The 14,906-nt window shown below is 44.4% G+C and overlaps 1 protein-coding gene across 3 annotated transcripts in view; it reads left to right on the top strand.

Annotated features, from left to right (window-relative positions):
• LOC128666703 (zinc finger MYM-type protein 1) overlaps positions 1 to 14,906 on the top strand; it is a 172,738-nt gene that overhangs the window by 65,523 nt on the left and 92,309 nt on the right. For all 3 annotated transcript variants that reach the window (XM_053721444.1, XM_053721443.1, XM_053721442.1), the window contains 3 exons: positions 445 to 558; positions 1,823 to 1,936; positions 8,647 to 8,764. In XM_053721444.1, the coding sequence (XP_053577419.1) occupies positions 445 to 558; positions 1,823 to 1,936; positions 8,647 to 8,764 (346 nt within the window). The remainder of the gene's footprint in view (positions 1 to 444; positions 559 to 1,822; positions 1,937 to 8,646; positions 8,765 to 14,906) is intronic.

Below are 14,906 nucleotides of genomic sequence, written 5' to 3'. Positions count from 1 at the left end.
TGTGTGTGTGTGAGGTACGTGTGTTACAGGTGAGTGTGCACATATATTGTGTGTGAGGTACGTGCGTTACAGGTGAGTCTGCATATATTGTGTGTGAGGTATGTGGGTTACAGGTGAGTGTGCACATATACTCTGTGTGAGGTGCGTGGGTTACAGGTTAGTGTGCACATATATTGTGTGTGTGAGGTACGTGGGTTACAGGTGAGTGTGCACATATATTGTGTGTGAGGTACGTGGGTTACAGGTGAGTGTGCACATATATTGTGTGTGAGGTACTTGGGTTACAGGTGAGTGTACATAAGTGTGAAGCTAAATAATTATCTCATGCGCACATAGTAATTTCTGGGTGACCACATGATATGATTTATATATAAGGAGAGAGAATAATGCCTCCCACAAGCACTACAAACTACTTACACATACACGTGTATTCTCACTGTACAGGCCTTATGGATGTGACGCCTTCAGATGACTCCGCAGTAGGGCACGGAGGAAAACCGGATGTGTGTGATCAGGTGAAGGCTGTGGAGGATCAAGTTCCTATGAATACAGTTACAGGTAAATAGCGCCTATTAAGTAAATGTCAGATTCTGTGATGTTGGCGTTTTGTCTCTTGTAAATAAGTGTGTGTGAGTTACGTGTGTTATAGGTGAGTGTGCACTTATATTGTGTGTGTGATGTACGTGTGTTACAGGTGAGTGTGCACTTATATTGTGTGTGTGAGGTACGTGTCTTACAGGTGAGTGTGCACATATATTGTGTGTGGTACGTGGGTTACAGGTGAGTATGCACATATATTGTGTGTGAGTTACGTGTGTTACAGGTGAGTGTGCACATATATTGTGTGTGGTACGTGGGTTACAGGTGAGTGTGCACATATATTGTATGAGACGTACGTGGGTTACAGGTGAGTGTGCACATATATTGTATGAGGTACGTGGGTTACAGGTGAGTGTGCACATATATTATGTGTGAGGTACGTAGGTTACAGGTGAGTGTGAACATATTGTGTGAGGTACGTAGGTTACAGGTGAGTGTGCACATATATTGTGTGTGAGGTACGTGGGTTACAGGTGAGTGTGCACATATATTGTGTGTTAGGTACGTAGGTTACAGGTGAGTGAACATATTGTGTGAGGTACGTAGGTTACAGGTGAGTGTGCACATATATTGTGTGTGAGGTACGTGGGTTACAGGTGAGTGTGCACATATATTGTGTATGTGAGGTACGTGGGTTACAGGCGAGTGTGCACATATATTGTGTGTTAGGTACGTAGGTTACAGGTGAGTGAACATATTGTGTGAGGTACGTAGGTTACAGGTGAGTGTGCACATATATTGTGTGTGAGATACGTGGGTTACAGGTGAGTGTGCACATATATTGTGTGTGAGGTACGTGGGTTACAGGTGAGTGTGCACATATATTGTGTGTGAGGTACGTGGGTTACAGGTGAGTGTGCACATATATTGTGTGTGAGGTACGTGGGTTACAGGTGAGTGTGCACATATATTGTGTGTGAGGTACGTGGGTTACAGGTGAGTGTGCACATATATTGTGTGTGATGTACGTGGGTTACATGAGAATGTGCGCATATATTGTGTGTGAGGTATGTGGGTTACATGTGAGTGTGCACATATATTGTGTGTGAGGTACTTGGGTTACAGGTGAGTGTACATAAGGGCGAAGCTAAATAATTTTCTCATGCGCACATAGTAATTTCTGGGTGACCACATGATATTAATTATATATAGGGAGAGAGAATAATGCTTCCCACAAGCACTACAAAATACTTACACATACACGTGTATTCTCACTGTACAGGCCTTATGGATGTGACGCCTTCAGGTGACTCTGCAGTAGGGCACGGCGGGAAACCGGATGTGTGTGATCAGGTGAAGACTGTGGAGGATCAAGTTCCTATGAATACAGTTACAGGTAAATAGCGCATATTAAGTAAATGTCAGATTCTGTGATGTTGGCGTTTTGTCTCTTGTAAATAAGTGTGTGTAAGGTACGTGTGTTACAGGTGAGTGTGCACATATATTGTGTGTTAGGTACGGGGGTTACAGTGGAGTGTGTACATATATTGTGTGTGTGAGGTACGTGTGTTACAGGTGAGTGTGCACATATATTGTGTGTGTGTGTGTGTGTGTGTGAGGTATGTGGGTTACAGGTGAGTGTGCACATATATTGTGTGTGAGGTACTTAGGTTACAGGTGAGTGTGCACATATATTGTGTGTGAGGTGAGTGTGCACATATATTGTTTGTGGTGAGTGTGCACATATTTCTCTTGTAAGGTGTATCCAGTCCACGGATCATCCATTACTTGTGGGATATTCTCCTTCCCAACAGGAAGCTGCAAGAGGATCACCCACAGCAGAGCTGTATATATAGCTCCTCCTCTAACTGCCACTCCCAGTCATTCTCTTGCAGCTCTCGAAAAGAAAGGAAGTAGCTAGAGAGATGTGGTGTTTTTATTTAGTTTATCTTCAATCAAAAGTTTGTTATTTTCAAATGGTACCGGAGTTGTACTATTTTAGCCTCAGGCAGAAAGTAGAAGAAGAGTCTGCCTGTGGTTTTTGATGATCTTAGCAGGTTGTAACTAAGATCCATTGCTGTTCACACATAACTGAAGAGAGGTGACTTCAGCTGGGGGAATGGCGTGCAGGGTCTCCTGCTATGTGAGGTATGTGCAGTTTAAATTTTTCTAGAGAAATTAATATGCTAGAAAATGCTGTTAATACCGGATTTATTTAAGGTAAGCCTGATTACAGTGATTTTAATAACGACTAGTATCATGCTTGCTGTAAAAGGTAATATTCTTATTACTTTCTCACATTACTGAAAAATAAAACGTTTGCTGGAAGTGTTTAAACGTTTTTTTTATACATATTGGTGATAAAACTTTATTGGGGCCCAGTTTTTTCCACATGGCTGGCTAGATTTTGCCTAGGGATAGTTTTGTTAGGCCCTCTCACTGTGAATACAGGTTGGGAGGGGCCTATTTTCGCGGCTAAATGTGCATTAGATTTTGCAGCTTGAGACATCCAGTTTCCCTGAAGGAGTCCCCTGAACACTTAGGACCTCTCTAAAGGGTTTTTGTGCCTTTCAAAGTCGTTATATGGGCAGGTAGGGCCACAGCAGAGCTGTGGCAGTTTGTTGTGACTGTTGAAAAACGTTTATATTGTTTTTTTGATCCGGTTTTGAAACTAAGGGGTTAATCATCCATTTGCAAGTGGGTGCAATGCTCTGTTAGTCTATTGTACACACTGTAAAAATTTCGTAAGATTTACTGCTTTTTATCACTGTTTTTCAATTTCTGACAAAATTTGTTTCTCTTAATGGCACAGTACCGTTTTTATTTTTTGCTTGTTTACATTTATCAAAGTGTTTTCCAAGCTTGCTGGTCACATTGCTAGTCTGTTAAACATGTCTGACATAGAGGAAACTCCTTGTTCATTATGTTTAGAAGCCATTGTGGAACCCCCTCTTAGAATGTGTACCAAATGTACTGATTTTACTTTGTTATAAAGATCATATTCTGTCTTTAAAAGATTTATCACCAGAGGAAACTGACAAGGGGGAAGTTATGCCGACTAACTCGCCCCACGTGTCAGAACCTTTGACTCCCGCTCAAGAGGCGCCAAGTACATCTAGCGCGCCCATGGCGTTTACTTTACAAGACATGGCGGCAGTTATGGATCATACCCTTACAGCGGTATTGTCCAAACTACCAGGATTACAAGGAAAGCGAGACAGCTCTGGGGCTAGAAAAAATATAGAGCACTCTGACGCTTTAGTAGCTATGTCTGATATCCCCTCACAATATGCAGACGCTGAGGCAGGAGAGCTTCTTTCTGTGGGTGATTTTTCTGACTCAGGGAAGATGCTTCAACCTGATTCTGATATGTCAACATTTAAATTTAAGCTTGAACACCTCTGCGTGCTGCTCAGGGAGGTTTTAACTACTCTGGATGACTGTGACACCATTATAGTGCCAGAGAAATTGTGTAGTTTGGATAAATACTATGCAGTGCCTGTTTACACTGATGTTTTTCCAATACCTAAAAGGTTTTCAGAAATTATTACTAAGGAATGGAGTAGACCAGGTGTACCGTTCTCTCCCCCTCCTATTTTTAAGAAAATGTTTCCAATAGATGCCGCTACACGGGACTTATGGCAAACGGTCCCTAAGGTGGAGGGAGCAGTTTCTACCCTAGCTAAGCGTACAACTATCCCCATCGAGGACAGTTGTGCTTTCCTAGATCCAATGGATAAAAAGTTAGAGGGTTACCTTAAGAAAATGTTTATTCAACAAGGTTTTATTCTCCAGCCTCTTGCATGCATTGCCCCAGTCACTGCTGCTGCGGCCTTCTGGTTTGAGTCTCTGGAAGAGGCCTTACAGGTAGATACTCCATTGGATGATATACTTGACAAGCCTAAAGCGCTTAAGCTAGCCAATTCATTTGTTTCTGACGCTGTTGTTCATTTAACTAAACTAACGGCTAAGAACTCGGGTTTTGCTATTCAGGCGCTTAGGGCGCTATGGCTTAAATCCTGGTCAGCTGACGTTACTTCAAAGTCTAAGCTTCTCAATATTCCCTTCAAGGGGCAGACCCTATTCGGGCCTGGACTGAAGGAGATCATTTCTGATATTACTGGAGGAAAAGGTCATGCCCTTCCTCAGGATAGGTCTAACAAATTAGGACCAAACAAACTAATTTTCGTACCTTTCGAAACTTTAAGACGAGCGCGGCATCATCTTCCTCTAATGCAAAACAAGAGGGAAATTTTGCCCAGTCCAAGCCGGTCTGGAGACCTATCCAGGCTTGGAACAAAGGTAAACAGGCCAAGAAGCCTGCTGCTGCCTCTAAGACAGCATGAAAGATTAGCCCCCGATCCGGTAACGGATCTAGTAGGGGGCAGACTTTCTCTGTTCGCCCAGGCTTGGGCAAGAGACGTCCAGGATCCCTGGGCGTTGGAAATTGTGTCCCAGGGATATCTTCTGGACTTCAAAGCTTCTTCCCCAAAAGGAAGATTTCACCTTTCACAATTATCTGCAGACCAGATAAAGAGAGAGGCATTCTTACATTGTGTTCAAGGCCTCCTAGTTATGGGAGTGATCCACCCAGTTCCAAAGGAGGAACAGGGGCAAGGATTCTATTCAAATCTATTTGTGGTTCCCAAGAAAGAGGGAACCTTCAGACCAATCTTAGATCTCAAGATCCTAAACCAATTTCTCAGGGTCCCATCTTTCAAGATGGAGACTATTCAAACCATCCTACCTATGATCCAGGAGGGTCAATACATGACTACCATGGACTTAAAGGATGCTTATCTTCACATTCCGATACACAAAGATCATCATCGGTTTCTCAGGTTCGCCTTCCTAGACAGGCATTACCAGTTTGTGGCTCTTCCCTTTGGGTTAGCTACGGCACCAAGAATCTTTACGAAGGTTCTGGGGTCACTTCTGGCGGTCCTAAGGCCGCGGGGCATAGCAGTAGCCCCTTACTTCGACGACATTCTGATACAGGCGTCGAATTTCCAATTTGCCAAGTCCCATACGGACATTGTTCTGGCATTCCTGAGGTCTCATGGGTGGAAAGTGAACGAAAAGAAGAGTTCTCTATCTCCTCTCACAAGAGTTTCCTTCCTGGGAACTCTGATAGATTCTGTAGAAATGAGGATTTACCTGACAGAGGCCAGGTTGTCAAAACTTCTAAATTCCTGCCGTGTTCTTTATTCTACTTCTCGCCCTTCGGTGGCTCAGTGTATGGAAGTAATCGGCTTAATGGTAGCGGCAATGGACATAGTGCCGTTTGCCCGCCTACATCTCAGACCGCTGCAACTCTGCATGCTCAGTCAGTGGAATGGGGATTACACAGATTTGTCCCCTCTACTAAATCTGGATCAAGAGACCAGGGATTCTCTTCTCTGGTGGCTATCTCGGGTCCATCTGTCCAAAGGTATGACCTTCCGCAGGCCAGATTGGACAATAGTAACAACAGATGCCAGCCTTCTGGGCTGGGGGGCAGTCTGGAACTCCCTGAAGACTCAGGGGTCATGGACTCAGGAGGAGGCTCTCCTTCCGATAAACATTCTGGAATTAAGAGCGATATTCAATGCTCTTCAGGCTTGGCCTCAGCTAGCGGCAGTGAGGTTCATCAGATTTCAGTCAGACAACATCACGACTGTAGCTTACATCAACCATCAAGGGGGAACAAGGAGTTCCCTAGCGATGTTGGAGGTTTCAAAGATAATTCGTTGGTCAGAGATTCATTCTTGCCACCTATCAGCTATCCATATCTCAGGAGTAGAGAACTGGGAGGCGGATTTTCTAAGTCGACAGACTTTTCATCCGGGGGAGTGGGAGCTCCATCCGGAGGTGTTTGTACAGTTGATTCAACGTTGGGGCAAACCAGAACTGGATCTCATGGCGTCTCGCCAGAACGCCAAGCTTCCTTGTTACGGATCCAGGTCCAGGGATCCCAAGGCAGCGCTGATAGATGCTCTAGCAGCGCCTTGGTCCTTCAATCTGGCTTATGTGTTTCCACTGTTTCCTCTGCTCCATCGTCTGATTGTCAAGGTCAAGCAGGAGAGAGCATCTGTGATTTTGATAGCACCTGCATGGCCATGCAGGACTTGGTATGCAGATCTGGTGGACATGTCATCCTTTCCACCATGGACTCTGCCTCTGAGGCAGGACCTTCTACTTCAGGGTCCTTTCAACCATCCAAATGGTTGACCGCTGCTTGATAAATTCCAGCGAGCAAGTTCTTGAGAGAACTTGCTGCCGTAGGGGCTTAATAAATCTAGCCCATACTGTGTGTGAGGTACAAGGGTTACAGGTAAGTGTGCACATATATTGTGTGTGTGAGGTACGTGGGTTACAGAAGAGATTGCACATATATTGTGTGTGAGGTACGTGGGTTACATGTGAGTGTGCACATATACTGTGTGTGAGGTACAAGGGTTACAGGGGAGTGTGCACATATATTGTGTGTGTGAGGTACGTGGGTTACAGCTGAGTGCACATATATTGTGTGTGAGGTACAAGGGTTACAGGTAAGTGTGCACATATATTGTGTGTGTGAGGTACGTGGGTTACAGGTGAGTGTGCACATATATTGTGTGTGAGGTACGCAAGTTACAGGTGAGTGTGCACATATATTGTGTGTGAGGTACATAGGTTACAGGTGAGTGTGCACATATATTGTGTGTGAGGTACATAGGTTACAGGTGAGTGTGCACATATATTGTGTATGAGGTACGTGGGTTACAGGTGAGTGTGCACATATATTGTGTGTGTGTGAGGTACGTGGGTTACAGGTGAGTGTGCACATATATTGTGTGTGTGTGTGGTACGTAGGTTACAGGTGAGTGTGCACATATATTGTGTGTGAGGTACGTGGGTTATAGGTGAGTGTGCACATATATTGTGTGTGTGAGGTACGTGGGTTACCGGGGAGTGTGCGCATATATTGTGTGTGAGGTACGTGGGTTACAGGTGAGTGTGCACATATATTGTGTGTGAGGTACGTGGGTTACAGGTGAGTATGCACATATATTGTGTATGAGGTACGTGGGTTACAGGTGAGTGTGCACATATATTGTGTGTGTGAGGTACGTGGGATTCAGGTGAGTGTGCACATATATTGTGTGTGTGTGTGGTACGTAGGTTACAGGTGAGTGTGCACATATATTGTGTGTGAGGTACGTGGGTTATAGGTGAGTGTGCACATATATTGTGTGTGTGTGAGGTACGTGGGTTACAGGTGAGGGTGAACATATATTGTGTGTGAGGTACTTAGGTTACAGGTGAGTGTGCACATATATTGTGTGTGAGGTATGTGGGTTACAGGTGAGTGTGCACTTATATTGTGTATGAGGTACGTGGGTTACAGGTGAGTGTGCACATATATTGTGTGTGAGGTACGTGGGTTATAGGTGAGTGTGCACATATATTGTGTGTGTGTGAGGTAATAATTTGGACTATGAAGTATTTTTTGTCTCTGTTAGGTCTCCAGCTAGTGCCAAAATTATAGACGTACCGTTTCTGTAATATTTGCCGACTGCGGTGTAATTTGCAAGTATATTGTAGGCGGTTCTGTAATATTTGCCGACTGCGGCAATGAGCGCATGCGTGAACAACTGCGTTTGCAAGTTTTTTGGTAATGCAGTAGAAGAATATTACAGAACACCGGCCCATTTTTGGTTCAGTATCCTGGATAGTGCTTGCTGATTGGTGGCTACATTTAACCATCCAATCAGCAAGTGCAACACAGGTTCTCAACCTAAAATGGGCGAGCTCCAAAGCTTTTATTCCTGCTTTTTCAAATAAAGATACCAAGAAAACGAAGAAAAATGGAAAATAAGAGTAAATTAGAAAGCTGCTTTAAATTGCTGCTCTATCTGAATCATGAAAGAAATAATTTGCATTTAGTGTCCCTTTAAACTTTTTTTTGGGGGGGTATAATAATCTGTTTCTTTTTTTTTGTCATTATCCTTAAAACCTCTTTAGAAGCTATTTTATCTGAACGCTTTGTGTAGTGCGTTGACGGTAAACAGGCTCAGCCGTGCAGTTGTTATTTATATAATATGCTGAGTTATAACCAATCTTACTGTTTTTTTGCGTCTTAAGGTGTCGGCCCTCCTGCTGTCTCCTCTGCAGAAAAGAGCTCATCAGGAAATAAACGTCTTCTACGCTCGACTGCATCAGAAATGCCGGCGGCTTCGGCCTCTTCAAGTAAACAAAAAAGGTCAGTTAATGATTTTACTTCTAATCCGGTATTTATTGGTGTCTATTGCTAGTCCAGCTAATTCATTTTCAGAGGGTGAGTTATTGATGATCTGAGGTTTGTTTCCGGACTCTAAAGGGTCTGAAAGGCTCAGCAGCTTTACAGAAGGTCATGGGTTTGAATCCAGTTTCGGGCAATAAGCCGTTATGTAGCGTCCTCTTCTGTCAAGTTGTTAAAACTAGAGTCCCCCATTCTGGTCTATAGACCCAGGTTCATTTCCTGCTGTGGGTTGTCAGAGCTCACCTTATGCATATGTGTAGAGAGAATATGGCAATTTATATGTGCAGAAGCCAGGGCTGTGCGATATTGGCTACTGATGCTTTTACTTAATAGTGACTTAAGGGAAGCTTACAGCAATGTTACTGTACATCTCACTGTAAGCTCCCTGTGTATAAAGTGCTGATGCTTTTACTTAATAGTGACTTAAGGGAAGCTTACAGCAATGTTACTGTACATCTCACTGTAAGCCCCCTGTGTATAAAGTGCTGATGCTTTTACTTAATAGTGACTTAAGGGAAGCTTACAGCAATATGTTACTGTACATCTCACTGTAAGCCCCCTGTGTATAAAGTGCTGATGCTTTTACTTAATAGTGACTTAAGGGAAGCTTACAGCAATGTTACTGTACAGCTCACTGTAAACCCCCTGTGTATAAAGTGCTGATGGTTTCCATCTAAAGGGGAGGAGAGTCCACGGCTTCATTCATTACTTTTGGGAATTCAGAACCTGGCCACCAGGAAGCAGACACCCCAGCCAAAAGCTTAAATACCTCCCCCACTCCCCTCACCCCCCAGTCATTCCTTGCCTTTTGTCCAAGGAGTGTCAGAAGTTTGTTTTCGTCTCTTATGGAGGGTAGTACTCTTCGACATGGGATGGGAGTTTTAAGTAATCCTGTCAGTCTCTTAGTGAGGGTCTGGGTGAAAGTTAGAGTCCGGAGATGCAGGGAGAGTCTTTCTGCGAACCCATCCTGATTCATTTTAACAGCTTCACCAGCTTTGGCGAGTTTCGCTGCCTGCTTTCTGCACTCAAGTACATGTCAGGAGCGACCTTGAAGGGCTGTGTTCCTGTTCCACGGCATAGATTCTTGTAAGATTGTTTCATTTTTACATACATGATAACACAGAAGACAGGGTCACAGTGTGGCGCCTTTTTATCTTATAGAATCAAGGGTTAATATACCTGGTAAGGGGATTATTGAACAGGGGAGGGGGCCTATACATAATCTTTATTGTGTCATGACTGCGTTATGTGCGAGATGACTCTTTGGTAATGTGTGGAACTGTCAGGTTCACTTCCGAGTGTATTAGCGTGGCCGTTTTTGGCACGTTTTCTCCCTAATGCAGGGGCAGTCCTGCGAGGCATACCATGTGACCGGGTGGGGCTATCTCCACTTCCTTGTAGATCTGCGGCGTAGGAGGCAAAACTGTTTCTGTAGCCGGGTCCTGCGAGGTGGTGAGTGCCCCGGTCATTAGAGGATATAAAGGTGCCTGTTAATTAAACAATCTAGTCAATAATAAAAGCACAAGCTTTGGAGGACTCTGACTCGTTAGAGGGTACTCCCTCTTTATCAAAGTCTCATGCCTGTGTTTATTGTGAGGAGTTTCAGGTAAATCAGCCTGCTCAACTATGTTCCACATGCCTTGATAAAGTTGCGAAATCTAAAAGTAAAAGGATGTCTAGTACTACTGAGCCGTTCACTTCTGAGGGTTCTCCGTCCAGTGAGGTGTGTTCCCTGCATTCATCTCTTATTGCACATGCAGCGCCCCAGGGTCCAATTATTAATACTACGGAAGAGATTCATTGGCCGTCAGATTTTGCGGATCAACTGCAAACGGCGGTATCGAAAGTGATCCATGCTTTACCACGTTCTGCTAAGCGCAAGCGTAGGGTGTTTCAGGTCGGCCTGGCCCAAGGGTTGTCAAAGCCTATTGAAACCTCTGAGGTGTTATGATGATGAGGCCCACTCCGACTTTTTGGAGGAGGCTCCTTCTGGGTCGGAGTCCGTGTCATCTAAACCGCCGGCTGCGGAGGAGCCTGGTTTAAATTTAAGATAGAGAATTTGCACTGTTTGCTTAAGCAAGTGCTTGCTTCTCTGGAGGTTCCAGAGCTGAAGCTTCCGGAGGAACCTTAGATTTCTAAGCTTGATAAGGTATACAAGGACAGGGTGGTGCCTCAGACCTTCCTGGTTCCTGTTAAGATGGCTAACATTAAGAATGAATAGGAGCAATTAGGTTCTTCTTTTTCCCTTTCTTTTTCATTTAAGAAACTTTTCCCCGTTTTGGACTCTCAGCTTGAGCTTTGGGGACCATCCCTAAGGTGGATGGTGCTATATCCACGCTCGCGAAGCGGACAACTATTGCCCTCAAGGATAGTTTGTCGTTTAAGGAGCCCATGGATAAAAAGTTATAAAACATGTTACGAAAGATGTTTCAGGACATGGGGTTTGTTTTTCAGCCGGCAGCGGCCGTAGCCAACTCTTTCATCTGTGATGCCAATATGCACATTATCCGACTGAACGCTAAGGTGTCAGGATTTTCTGTTTTAACCCGCAGGGTTCTGTAGCTAAAGTCTTGGTCTGCGGACATGACCTCTAAGTTGAGGCTGTTGTCCCTGACTTTTTAAGGAAAGATCCTGTTTGGTTCAGGATTGGATTCAATCATATCCATGGTTACTGGAGACAAGGGAGCTTTCCTACCGCAGGATAAGAAGGCTAAGTCCCAAAAAATCTACTTTCTCTTGTTAAGTGTATCCAGTCCACAGATCATCCATTACTTATGGGATATTCTCCTTCCCAACAGGAAGTTGCAAGAGGATCACCCACAGCAGAGCTGCTATATAGCTCCCCTCCTAACTGCCATATCCAGTCATTCTCTTGCAACCCTCAACAAAGATGGAGGTCGTAAGAGGAGAGTGGTGTTTTATACTTAGTTTATTTCTTCAATCAAATGTTTGTTATTTTTAAATGGTACCGGAGTGTGCTGTTTATCTCAGGCAGTATTTAGAAGAAGAATCTGCCTGCATTTTCTATGATCTTAGCAGAAGTAACTAAGATCCATGGCTGTTCTCACATATTCTGAGGAGTGAGGTAACTTCAGAGAGGGAATGGCGTGCAGGTTTCTCCAACATAGGTGTGTCCGGTCCACGGCGTCATCCTTACTTGTGGGATATTCTCTTCCCCAACAGGAAATGGCAAAGAGCCCAGCAAAGCTGGTCACATGATCCCTCCTAGGCTCCGCCTACCCCAGTCATTCTCTTTGCCGTTGTACAGGCAACATCTCCACGGAGATGGCTTAGAGTTTTTTAGTGTTTAACTGTAGTTTTTATTATTCAATCAAGAGTTTGTTATTTTAAAATAGTGCTGGTATGTACTATTTACTCTGAAACAGAAAAGAGATGAAGATTTCTGTTTGTATGAGGAAAATGATTTTAGCAACCGTTACTAAAATCCATGGCTGTTCCACACAGGACTGTTGAGAGGAATTAACTTCAGTTGGGGGAACAGTGAGCAGTCTCTTGCTGCTTGAGGTATGACACATTCTAACAAGACGATGTAATGCTGGAAGCTGTCATTTTCCCTATGGGATCCGGTAAGCCATTTTTATTCAGACAGTAAATAAGGGCTTCACAAGGGCTTATTAAGACTGTAGACATTTTCTGGGCTAAATCGATCATATTTACACATATTTAGCCTTGAGGAATCATTTAATCTGGGTATTTTTTGTAAAATAATATCGGCAGGCACTGTTTTAGACAAGCGTCGTCCCTTCCTCAAGCAAAGGCTCACACGGACATAGTCCTGGCCTTTCTCAGATCTCACGGATGGAAAGTGAACGTGGAAAAGAGTTCTCTATCTCCGTCGACAAGAGTTCCCTTCTTGGGAACAATAATAGACTCCTTAGAAATGAGGATTTTTCTGACAGAGACCAGAAAAACAAAACTTCTAAACTCTTGTCGGATACTTCATTCCGTTCCTCTTCCTTCCATAGCGCAGTGCATGGAAGTGATAGGTTTGATGGTAGCGGCAATGGACATAGTTCCTTTTGCGCGCATTCATCTAAGACCATTACAACTGTGTATGCTCAGTCAGTGGAATGGGGACTATACAGACTTGTCTCCGAAGATACAAGTAAATCAGAGGACCAGAGACTCACTCCGTTGGTGGCTGTCCATGGACAACCTGTCACAAGGGGTGACCTCCCGCAGACCAGAGTGGGTCATTGTCACGACCGACGCCAGTCTGATGGGCTGGGGCGCGGTCTGGGGATCCCTGAAAGCTCAGGGTCTTTGGTCTCGGGAAGAATCTCTTCTACCGATAAATATTCTGGAACTGAGAGCGATATTCAATGCTCTCAAGGCTTGGCCTCAGCTAGCGAGGGCCAAGTTCATACGGTTTCAATCAGACAACATGACGACTGTTGCGTACATCAACCATCAGGGGGGAACAAGGAGTTCCCTGGCGATGGAAGAAGTGACCAAAATCATTCAATGGGCGGAGACTCGCTCCTGCCACCTGTCTGCAATCCACATCCCAGGAGTGGAAAATTGGGAAGCGGATTTTCTGAGTCGTCAGACATTGCATCCGGGGGAGTGGGAACTCCATCCGGAAATCTTTGCCCAAATCACTCAACTGTGGGGCATTCCAGACATGGATCTGATGGCCTCTCGTCAGTTCCTTGCTATGGGTCCAGATCCAGGGATCCCAAGGCGACTCTAGTAGATGCACTAGTAGCACCTTGGACCTTCAAACTAGCTTATGTATTCCCGCCGTTTCCTCTCATCCCCAGGCTGGTAGCCAGGATCAATCAGGAGAGGGCGTCGGTGATCTTGATAGCTCCTGCGTGGCCACGCAGGACTTGGTATGCAGATCTGGTGAATATGTCATCGGCTCCACCATGGAAGCTACCTTTGAGACGAGACCTTCTTGTTCAAGGTCCGTTCGAACATCCGAATCTGGTCCCACTCCAGCTGACTGCTTGGAGATTGAACGCTTGATCTTATCAAAGCGAGGGTTCTCAGATTCTGTTATTGATACTCTTGTTCAGGCCAGAAAGCCTGTAACTAGAAAAATTTACCACAAAATTTGGAAAAAATATATCTGTTGGTGTGAATCTAAAGGATTCCCTTGGGACAAGGTTAAGATTCCTAAGATTCTATCCTTCCTTCGAGAAGGATTGGAAAAAAGGATTATCTGCAAGTTCCTTGATGAGACAGATTTCTGCCTTGTCTGTGTTACTTCACAAAAGCTGGCAGCTGTGCCAGATGTTCAAGCCTTTGTTCAGGCTCTGGTTAGAATCAAGCCTGTTTACAAACCTTTGACTCCTCCTTGGAGTCTCAACTTAGTTCTTTCAGTTCTTCAGGGGGTTCCGTTTGAACCCTTACATTCCGTTGATATTAAGTTATTATCTTGGAAAGTTTTGTTTTTGGTTGCAATTTCTTCTGCTAGAAGAGTTTCAGAATTATCTGCTCTGCAGTGTTCTCCTCCTTATCTGGTGTTCCATGCAGATAAGGTGGTTTTACGTACTAAACCTGGTTTTCTTCCAAAAGTTGTTTCTAACAAAAACATTAACCAGGAGATAGTCGTGCCTTCTCTGTGTCCGAAACCAGTTTCGAAGAAGGAACGTTTGTTGCACAATTTGGATGTTGTTCGCGCTCTAAAATTCTATTTAGATGCTACAAAGGATTTTAGACAAACATCTTCCTTGTTTGTTGTTTATTCTGGTAAAAGGAGAGGTCAAAAAGCAACTTCTACCTCTCTTTTTGGATTAAAAGCATCATCAGATTGGCTTACGAGACTGCCGGACGGCAGCCTCCTGAAAGGATCACAGCTCCTTCCACTAGGGCTGTGGCTTCCACATGGGCCTTCAAGAACGAGGCTTCTGTTGATCAGATATGTAGGGCAGCGACTTGGTCTTCACTGCACACTTTTACCAAATTTTACAAGTTTGATACTTTTGCTTCTTCTGAGGCTATTTTTGGGAGAAAGGTTTTGCAAGCCGTGGTGCCTTCCATTTAGGTGACCTGATTTGCTCCCTCCCTTCATCCGTGTCCTAAAGCTTTGGTATTGGTTCCCACAAGTAAGGATGACGCCGTGGACCGGACACAC

Source organism: Bombina bombina, chromosome 7 (assembly GCF_027579735.1).
Source record: "Bombina bombina isolate aBomBom1 chromosome 7, aBomBom1.pri, whole genome shotgun sequence".
In the NCBI taxonomy this organism is placed as follows: Eukaryota; Metazoa; Chordata; class Amphibia; order Anura; family Bombinatoridae; genus Bombina; species Bombina bombina.
Note: the sequence above shows the minus strand (reverse complement) of the source record. Positions and strands in the feature narration are given on the sequence as shown.